Below are 10,865 nucleotides of genomic sequence, written 5' to 3'. Positions count from 1 at the left end.
AACAACTTGGAAAGGGAAAAAGTGATCATATTAATTGTTTGTGTGTTCATGATAGAATTTGGATGTGGAGTACAACTATCAAATGCCATATGACAAATGCATATCACCCATCCATTGGACAGCTGATGTCTCTATCTATGATGTGCAATATCCGAAAGAACCAACTAATTAATTGATTCAATTACTGTCCCATCCTCGTCCCCATATCCAGCATCCATCAATTCGACATCTAACAGGCCAATAGGAGTGGAAAGCCTGATGCCTCTACACATGATGTGTAATATCCGAAAGAACCAACGAATTGATTCAGTGATTGTACCATCCTCGTCTCGTCCACATCCAACATCTTTAAAGGGGTGACAAGAATATGCGATAAAAGATCAATTTCACATCTGATAGGAGTGGGAAGGAGAATTGATTGGAGGAACAATAATTCTACATGAGAAGTTCAAAGCTAGCTTGCGTGTGGGATTAAAAATTACCCTTAAAGAATTAGTAGTGAATTTTTCACAAGTGAAAAATCGTCAAAGAATTAATGCCAAAATAAATCAAGTTTTTTGGGCTATTCTTCAATTTTTTATTTTTTAAATAATTTTTTTAGTAGGAAGAGACAGAATTTAAGAAACAATAAGGGAAAAAGGGATTTGATCCTAAAAATTTCTAATTCTTGAAACTTCAACTTTAACCCCTAGACGTTTTGGGCTATTCTTGAATACAAGAAGAAGTGAAATTGAACAACTAAATTACGTTAATGACAACTATTACCAAATTCGGTAGTGAAATATGTCTTTAAAAAGCCAACAATTCAGTATTTTTTTCCCCTCTCTTTTTGTGAAACGTAATCAAACTAACCTTTGAACATATTTAGCCAAGAGAATCACATCATTAGCATCAAAATTCATACTGTGAAGCTTGAGTGTTGAACCAGCTGTTTCTATTTAATCTGGCCTAGTTTTGATGAGTCAGCTAGGACCATGTTCTCCATTATTGTCCTGGCTTCATTTGCACTATCCCTCCAAATTACTCCCAAAAGTAAAGCTACCTCTCTACCAGCCAAGCAAATCATACTTAGTTTGACCCCTTATCCTTCAAGTTAAAAACAGTCTTTCAAAAACTTGTCTTTCCAAAAAAACAATTAAACCAGTCAAACCTCTTTAAAAACTGGTGTCATGGCCAATTCGTGATTCGAATAGTCCAACTCGAATTGGTCAAAATGGGTAAAAACCCGAATTTTGTAACCAGTTCCTACTAAATTTTCTGCTTATTTTTTACTTTTAAAGACATTCAATTTACATAATGATGAAAGAATAAAAAAGGAAAATCTTTGAACTAATTGAATTGGAAACTCATCCAATTCACTCAACGGTTCGCTTTTTAAAATATTGGTTAAAAAGAAGAAGGGACATTAGCTATGCTGAGTAAGTACATGATTCTAACTGTCAAACCTTTCTTCTCCTGCCTTTCTTTTTCCCCCCTTCATTGTAAAGTCTTTCTTGAATCAAAAATCAAAAATTTTAAAAAAAAAAAAAGAATCCCATACTTGTAGAAAAATAATCTGTTCGTCCTCTCTCACTTTAACTTTTGTGGATTTCATTTTTCAAAAAATACATATTATAGAACTCAACCTGCATAAAACTGAGGCAGAGATGCCATTTTAATCTCCCCAAAGCTACTCCTATAAGTCCTGTTCATGCAATCATTGAATAGCTTAAAGCTTGATTTCATTCCAATTTGAGCATCCCCTATGGAGTGATGAGTGGAAGCAGAAGCACGGAACCCCAAACTCCACTCCTTGCCACTGATAATGAACCAGTGGATGGTTATACTGATTACAAGGGCTGTCCAATTAAACGATCCAAATCAGGTGGATGGAGATCGGCATCTTGCATCCTCGGTTAGTAAACACTTATATTATTGCAACAGGTACTCAGCTATCAACTCCTTTTTTTCCCCCTTTTATTTTATCTTTGTTGTAGTTTATTCTGCGAATTAAGCAGCAGAAACAGAGAACTTCCACTCGACTTAAGAGGAAGAAGAAGTGATTATTGCAACTGAGACATGGGAAAAATGTAAACTGAGCCTTAATATGAAGTGGTTTTTTGACTGTGTGGATGTACTTGATTTACAGCTGCAAGAAGTCTTGAGAGGTTTGCATATTTAGGAATAGAATCAAATCTCATTAACTATCTGACCGGGCCAATCGGAGAATCTGTTGCAACAGCTGCGGCTAATGTCAATACATGGGTTGGCGTAGCTTCACTTGTACCAATTTTTGGAGCATTTGTGGCCGATTCCTTCCTTGGCTGCTACAAGTCAATCATCATTGCTGCCATTCTCTACATCTTGGTAGGTGTCTCTGTCTTCTTTTTCCTTTTTACATCTTTTATGCACTTATACGAAGGATATAACGGTCCAGGGACTCGGATTGTTGACCCTTTCTGCAATGATTACTCCAATAGTTACCGGAGCTTCAGATTCCCAAGGTAGAACCAAGAATGAATTAGGGCCTGAATCACCTGCTATGCATATCAAAGCTTTGTTTTTTGGATCACTGTATCTGATCGCACTGGCGCAAGGATATAACACCTTTCTTCAAGCCTTTGGAGCCAATCAATTTGATGAAAAACATCCGGAAGAGAGCAAAGCCAAGAGCTCATTCTTCAACTGGTGGTTTTGTGTCGGGGCCATGGGTGCAATAGCTACACATTTAATCTTACCATACATTCAGGACAACATAAATTGGGGCATTGGTTTTGGGATTCCATTTCTGGCCGTGATAGTCGGGCTTATCCTGTTTTTACTGGGAAACAAAATGTATCGATTTCCTGCCACAATAGGTGATAAAGAGGTAGAAATCCGTTATGGGAAGAAGGACAAGGGATTCAAGAAAAGCATAAGTGCTTTGTACATTGTAGCTCCCTCATCAAGCCGTGAAGAAAGCCTTCTGCATGGCGAGTAAGGATTTTTTTTTCTTTTTTCTTTTTTTATTGGTCTAATTAAAAGTTGATCTCATAGATTTATTCTCTTCGACATATGAAGCAGGCATCTGATTTAAGCTCGAATCCAAAACAGCACATCAGAAAGAAAAGCAAGTTCCCTTATTGTAAATCTATGGGCAAATTATATTTTTCCCCCTATGGTTTAGTGTTTTTATACATAATCCCCATATGATTTCAAAAACTATACATAACTCACATCATGGTTTGGATTAAAGTGTCAAAATGATTGAGATGATCATTCGTAAAGGAATGGGCAAATTCCACTTTACCCCTTGTGATTTAGCTTTTTTTACATAACCCCCTATGGTTTCAAAAACTATATATAACCCCCTCGTAGTTTGGATTAAAGTGTCAAAGTGATGGGAATGATCATTCTTATCGGAGTCACCTAAAATGTCAAAAATACCCTTATGTAAAGTTGAAAATTATTTATTAACCAAGGGGGGTTATATGTATATTTTAAAAACCATAAGGGGGTTATATGGTAAAATATTAAATCATAAGGGGGTTATATGGTAAAATATAAAATCATACAGGGTTAATGTGTCATGTATTTATAAGGGTAATTTCGACATTTTAGAAGTTCCGTTATGAATGACTATTTCCGTCACTTTGACACTTTAATCCAAACCATGAGGGGGTTATGTATAGCTTTTGAAATCATATGGGGATTATGTAAAAAAAAAAAGGCCAAACCATAGGGGGGTAAAATATAATTTGCCCTAAAGGAATCTTTAAAAATGTCAAAATTACCTTTATTTAAAAATTAAAATGGCTGAAATGACCAAAATATATAAACATAATATGCATAACGCACTAACCCCATATAGTTTTATATTTTACCATATAACCCCTTTATGATTTAATTCTTTATCATATAACCCTTTATGATTATCAAAATATACACATAATCCCCATGTGGTTGACAAAAAATTTTCAACTTTATATAGGGATATTTTTGACATTTTAGATGACTCCACTATGGATTGAAAATTTGGTTACTTTGACACTTTAATCCAAATCATGAGAGATTATCTATAGTTTTTGAAACTATGAGGGGATTATGTACAAAAGCACTAAATCATAGGGCGGTAAAATGTAATTTGCCCTAAATCTATTTTCGAATCCGATGCATTGAGCCCAATTATCAACCAATGATTGTATCATCCATCTCACTGAAAAAATGTGTCACTCATAACTTTGGCACACAAAACAATTCTTGTTTAGAAATACATCTTTCTAGACAAAATAAGGATAATCAAAATTTTGAGCAGATTGGCAGTAAATTCCCTTTAAAACCAAGGATTAAACTTTTAACTTGCATTGGATTGTTGCTCCATATTCAGATCCTAGTTCCAAATTCAAGCAACCCCTTCCCGTATTCCTTTGATGCTGTCTTGCGGTACTCATTGCATGTGGTCGGTGCTTGCCAATATCCACGTTTTTTGATCATACTTACTAATGTAGCATTTTCTGGACAGGTTTCTCAAGGATGACTCACCTCCTGCAGGCGATGATTCAACAAACATTAATGAAACCTCTAGCAAGACTAAAGAAATAAAGGAAGTTTTAAGGCTGTTTCCAATATGGGTAACTTGTTTAACGTATACAATTGGGCATGCTCAATCCTGCACATTATTTACTAAGCAAGCTACAACACTTGACAGATCAATAGGGCAAAGTTATAGTATACCAACTGCAGCACTTCGGATTATCATCGCCCTTTCTGTAGCGTTCTGTAGCATAATTTATGATCGAATTTTCATCCCAATTGCGAGAAGGATAACAAGATATCCCTATGGGATAACAATGCTTCAGAGAATAGGAATTGGCATGGCAATATCTGTCCTGAACATGGTCATTGCAGCTGTGATTGAGAAGAAAAGACTCAAAACTGCTCGAGATTTTGGTCTCCTCGACATTTCTAATGCAACAGTTCCCATGACTTTTTGGTGGTTGGCGCCTCAATATTTATTATTTGGACTCGTTGATGTGTTGATTAACGTAGGAATGCAGGAATTCTTCTATGATCAGGTGCCTACAGAATTAAGATGTTTAGGCCTCTCTTTTTCCCAGGGGGCCATAGGCATAGGCGATTTCTTGAGCAGCTTTCTGGTCTCTATGATTGACAAAATTACAAGCCAAGGGAGTAGAGAAAGTTGGTTCTCAGATAACTTAAATCGAGCACATGTTGATTACTTCTATTGGCTGCTTGCTGGAATAGGTGTTGTGGGTTTAATTGCATTTGTCTGTTTAGCAAAATCTTACATTTATAGGGAACCAAATAATATCAAAAACGATTCTGATGTATAGATTTACATGTACTGATTAAAGTAGGAATGCTGAAAGTTTTCTATGATCTAGTGCCTACTGAATTAAGATGTTTCGGCCTCTCTTTTTCCTATGGTACCATAGGCGTAGGGGACTTCTTCAGCGGTATTCTTGTCTCTGCGATTGATAAAGCTGCAAGTCATGAGGGTAGTGAAAGCTTTTTTTCAAATAAGTAGGGGAGGGATGGGATTGAAGAGACGGATAGGAGAAAAGGACAACTTGAATCCAAGACATAAATCGAGCATATCTTGACCACTTCTATTGGCTACTTGCTAGAACAGCTATCATGACCGAAAAGGCCTTAGTCTAATCGTTAAAATTAAGGGTCAAGGAGTTACAGGTTTTAATCCCCCACTCATTCCTTATTTTTTAAATTCCACCCTTCTCTTGCAAAAAAATCTATATACTATATTAAAAGCATCAATATGATTTGGTAATTTAGTAATTTAATTTTCTCTTTCCAATAATACCCTTGTCATAAATAATAAGGATTACAGTATGTATTCAATCCAGTACCCTCTCACATTAGCATGGGTATTTGTATACTATTGATGATGACATTTTGTGTTGGGAAAAGAATTTTATGGAACTAAACTTCCTCATAAAATATAGTTAGATATGGAATGCAGTTGCTTTATAATGTTAAATAGGAAAATCATTTAAAACGTCTCTTACATTTCGCCAAATGAATTTTTTCGCCCTTTACTTTTAAAATGTTAATTTTATATCCCTTACAAATTTCAATCAACAAAATTTGATCCCAACCTAAATTTTTGACAACCTTTTAACTTGAAATCACCGCATGACCCACATGCAGTCTTTTTTATATAGAAAAGGGTCAAATCCTACTTTTTTGGAAACAAACTTGATATGAATTGAGTTTGATCCCACTTTTTTAAAGAAAAATAAATATAGTTTGGGTCAGATTCTACTTTTTTAAGGGCAAAAATAAATATGAATTAGCATCTTTTTTTTAACTACAAATGAGATTTAATCTTTTAATCCCTAAGAAAAGACAATGTATGGGTCATGTGATGGATTCAGGGTAAAAGGTGGTCGAAAATCTAAGTTGGAACCAAATTTTACTGACTTGATCTTGTGTGGGATGTAAAGTTACTATTTTAAAGGTAAAAGATGAAAAAAAAAATTGAATTGACAAAATGTGAAGGATGTTTTTGAAAAATTTTCCCATGTTGAATTCTACAAATCAAAGTAACAATATAAGATTATATAAATTAAATCAACAAGAGTAAGGGGGGAGGGATGGGTTGGGTGGTACGGGGGGAGGGAGTGTAAGCGAGAGGTCTCGGGTTCGAATCCTCCAACTTACACAAAAAAGAAAAAATTAAATCAACAAGAGTATACATGTAGTTTCATTATAAGCCAAAGTGAAAAAAAATTACACAATAAATAAAAGTACTGATTTAAAATTCACTCATGGTTAAACTTTTAATACATAAACTAAACCCTAACAATGCTTCAGTACTCTAATTAATTACAAAATATTCTTTAACCACGCGCCTAAAAGGCCATAAGGATTAAGAAGGATGCTGAAAAAAAAAAAAAACATGCATACTCTCCAAAAATTAAGCAATGCGGACATACAAAACTCTACCAATGGAATTTCAATAAACACAAAAGTGAATAGACAACTTAAAAGGCATAAACACTACAGCATATTTACACATCATTAGTCGAATAGTGTTAAATGTATTAAGAATACTAGGGGGAAAAGCCCACGCAATGCGTGGGAGTTTAGTGCTTATAATTAAAGATGGTTAATAATTATTATTTGGCATTTTCTAGTATAAGAATTGAAGTATGATAATTTTATTATGTGATATTAAATTAAAAAAATCATAAGTTACATATTGAGTTAAAAAATATAATATGCAATAAAACATAATTATAAGATACGATCAACTATTTTGCATCTAACCTAGTATAATAAAAGACTTATTTATATCTGCTCATACACTTTAAGGATATTAAAATTTGTTATTTAGTTTGAATTTGATCATGCTATGAGGGCAATCCACCACATTATCTTGTCATATAAGTGAGATTTGAACAATTAGCATATTTGAAGAAATCATTGCTAGTAGAATTTTGATTCTTGCGAGCCAAATTCTTGAATTTATATTGATTCTAAGGACATATATCATCACGAGGTCTTCACATTGAGCAAACAATTAATTATAATTTATTGTATGATTTAGGACATATAGCAAAGCATCTCCTTTTCGATAGGGGTTACAATCACGAAATATCAGTTTTGTGTTAGTTGCAAAGATATACAACAACTAACATGCTAATTTAGAGGAATGATTACGTCAAAAAAGTACTAAAGCATCTTAATCCATTCAATTTAAGAAAAATAATTAAAAGTAATGAGGTACATACTTTAGATTTGTAGTCAAATAGTTTTAAGTAGATAGTTAAACATATTGGCAAATCAGATGAAGTGAAAAATTGTCTAAATGGAATAGTCAATAAAGTAGCAAACGATTTGAAAATTACCCTAACTAATAGTTAAAACAACAAAAGAAGTAGATGCAATCTATAAATGGGAAAATTTATGATGATAAACTTATTTTAAACCATAAATAACAATTAACAAATGTGGTCTCTTCCTTATCAAGCTTGTCTAACATGGGCAATTGAATTAAAATACTAAAAAATTATTGCACATACAACTTGCAATATTACAGATTTTTTACAACCAAAAAGTAGATTGGTTAAAGAAAACATATCTATTGAAAAAGGTGTTGCAAAATAGGGAAAAATAGTAGCTAATGTAACAACATCCGAATTAACATCTATGATAACGACCAAGAAACCAAACTTCTCTACTAATTGACATTAATTGTGTCTTAATATCTATATATCATAACTTTGCAAATAACTGATGAGAAAGACTTTAAGAAATTAAAAGACTTAGATGTTAATACAATTAAATGATTAGAAGGGCTTTTATGTAATTTCACTAAAACACAAGCTGAATTCAGTTGTACCCAATGTTTAATCGAATATCAAACAATGGCACATATCAAACTTACCCCTAGTTTTAAATGTTTAAAAGGACATCCAAGTAATTACAACAAAACTAAATTAGTTATAATGACTCATATTCAATACTCTAATTGCACTTCAAACACTCTCACATTTCCAAAAAAGTCTCATCCTTGCGGTTGAAATTCAAGCCCTAAACTCATTCTTATATAGTATAAGGATGTTAAAATTTCAAAAATCATTGTCCGACAAATTTAATAAAAAAAGTTGAGATAAATAGTCGTCTATATGTAGCTTCTAGAAGGAACATTCCAAACACCAAGGAGAATTAGGAGATTAGTGGCTTCTTGAAGAAATGTTCCAAACATCAAGGAAAATTAGGATATGAGTTTGTGATGGGATTTCTCGCAACAAAATTTTCAAGTCAGCTATTTGGCTTTGTATTCTAACCCCTTACCTCTTGTGTAAAGTGTAAACTTCTTGGCTATTGATAAAGATAAATTTGTGCATGAAACAAATTAAAATATAAGATATCATTTTTAAAATCTCTTATTGCTTCATTGTTGTATTAAAAAACAATAAGATCACAAACCTATGAATTATTTGAGCATTTATTTCTATAATTTTAATTTGAATGCATATTCTATAATTTCTAGCCATGATATTTAGGAAAAGCTAACTTTGAGATTATTGTTTAGGAATATATTTTCTTTCCAGTCAATTTCCTTATATTATAGAATAAAATGCAGTCAGGTATCATTTAGGGATAACATGTAAAGTTTAATTGAATTAAAATAGATCAAATTACATATAAATTTTTGTAGTTTTGTGTAACATTAGATGACCCCCTTAAGATTTCAAAATAGCCATATAGTCCCCCTATGATTTTGTATAAAGTGAAAGATAGACGGAATACACAATTAGTTAATGTACTGGAATTGGAATTCATTTGTATCGGTTTTTGGGTTTTGTTGACTCATGTGGTGTTATTTAGTCCTTGGATTTTTTTTATTACGCTATTAGTCCTTAAATTTAATACTTAGTATTAGAATGGCATTTGACATTTTTTTGGCCTTTTTTTATACAATTGTGGCCGGACACGTGACTGTCATATGGCTTTTTTTTTATAACAATTTGGAAAAAAATCGTCAAGGGTACTTAATGTGCTCAAAATTTGAAAGTTCGGGTACCAAATTTGTTTTCGTCCAAAATTTGGGAATTAAAACCGTTCGTGCGTCAAAGTTTAGGTACCAAAACTGTATTTTAGCCTTTTTTATTTCAGTTTGGCCGGACACGTGACTGTCACATGGCTTTTTTCGATAACAATTTGGGTAAAATCGTCAAGGGTACTTAATGTGCTCAAAATTTGAAAGTTCAGGCACCAAATTTGTTTTCGTCCAAAATTTGGGGACTAAAATCACTCGTGTGTCAAAGTTTAGGTACCAAAATTGCATTTTTCTCTTAAGTTTATTTGGAACAAAATAATCTAGCGATGGTGTTTGGAAAACTTTATGGTTTGCCTTTCAAGAGGAGACTTCAAATTGGAAATTTGTTTTCCTTTTGGGAGACTAATTCAGATTTGGATCTTTTTGAGATGACTTCTAGAAAAAAGAAAAAGAAAAAAGAATGCATTAGAATACCATGTAGAAATTAAATTTAACAAGAGTATGAGAATAAGAAATTAATTGGATAAAAGACTTTCATGTTTAACCATTTTGGACTCTATAATAAAAAATCATATAATTTTAGCCTAAATTAATCAATAGCAAATATGGAGAAAAAAAAACAAGGAAATCTATTAGTTAATATTGTGTTCAATAAATTCCATTAATTTGATTCATGCATGATAACATAGAGTAGGTCCGGCTTGATAACTTTGACGGGATGCAAAAATTACAAGCATTTAGCACTCTGTATATTCTTTAAAATGTTTCATTAATATCCCAAATAAAACCAACATACTTAGACCCCTTAATAATTGTGTAAATATATTTAAATGGGCAAAAAATTATGGTATTCTTTATGCTATGCAATACGTGCTATGAATCAATAATATTGACCAGTGGCGGAGCCAGAAAAAAATCTTAGTGGGGGCAAAATAACACTAAAATTTTTTATCTACTCTTTTTCTAGTTTTTTAAGTAAAAAAATAAATAAATTCACCAACAAGTACAAATAATACGTATATTCCATGAAAAATATAAAAAGACAAACTCAAAATTATTAATGTAATAATAATTTTATTTCAAAAACAAACTAAACTATTTACAATTGTTCACGGTGAGTTTTCATATTTTGATAACGGTTTATAACTTTCTCATTTTGAATTTCACGAAGTATATTTTTCTCAATATAAGTAACTAAACTAAATTTTGTGACCCATTCTTTCACATCTTTTCTAAAAAAACACTGAGGACACACTTAAAATTATATTAAAATTATATAAGTATTATAGGAATTTAAGGAGGTAGTGGGGGCCGTGCTCTCAGTGCCCCCACCTTAAATCCGCCCCTTATATTGACC

The 10,865-nt window shown here is 32.6% G+C and overlaps 1 protein-coding gene across 6 annotated transcripts; it reads left to right on the top strand.

Moving 5' to 3' along the window:
* Positions 1 to 1,198: 1,198 nt before the first annotated feature.
* LOC113714492 (protein NRT1/ PTR FAMILY 5.10) lies at positions 1,199 to 5,355 on the top strand. Of its 6 annotated transcripts, none has more exons than XM_027238356.2 (4): positions 1,199 to 1,894; positions 2,129 to 2,346; positions 2,460 to 2,955; positions 4,481 to 5,355. In XM_027238356.2, the coding sequence occupies exons 2-4, from the start codon at positions 2,241 to 2,243 to the stop codon at positions 5,310 to 5,312; spliced, it is 1,434 nt and encodes a 477-aa protein (XP_027094157.2). In that variant the 5' UTR covers positions 1,199 to 1,894; positions 2,129 to 2,240; the 3' UTR covers positions 5,313 to 5,355. The 6 variants fall into 6 exon arrangements, with proteins under 6 accessions (XP_027094157.2, XP_027094152.2, XP_027094153.2 ...); XM_027238351.2 differs by having other exon boundaries at positions 1,217 to 1,894; positions 2,417 to 2,955; XM_027238352.2 differs by having other exon boundaries at positions 1,219 to 1,923; positions 2,417 to 2,955.
* Positions 5,356 to 10,865: the final 5,510 nt, after the last annotated feature.

The sequence above is a fragment of the Coffea arabica genome, chromosome 10c (assembly GCF_036785885.1).
Source record: "Coffea arabica cultivar ET-39 chromosome 10c, Coffea Arabica ET-39 HiFi, whole genome shotgun sequence".
Lineage (NCBI taxonomy): Eukaryota > Viridiplantae > Streptophyta > Magnoliopsida > Gentianales > Rubiaceae > Coffea > Coffea arabica.
This window is presented reverse-complemented; position numbering and strand designations above follow the sequence as displayed.

Excerpts from the sequence above, each read along its gene's own strand:
- LOC113714492 (XM_027238351.2), top strand. The coding sequence starts at position 1,753 with ATGAGTGGAAGCAGAAGCACGGAACCCCAAACTCCACTCCTTGCCACT. Across the intron at positions 1,895-2,128 it reads ATCGGCATCTTGCATCCTCG|CTGCAAGAAGTCTTGAGAGG; the intron begins GTTAGTAAACAC and ends CTTGATTTACAG. Across the intron at positions 2,347-2,416 it reads CTGCCATTCTCTACATCTTG|GGACTCGGATTGTTGACCCT; the intron begins GTAGGTGTCTCT and ends ATAACGGTCCAG.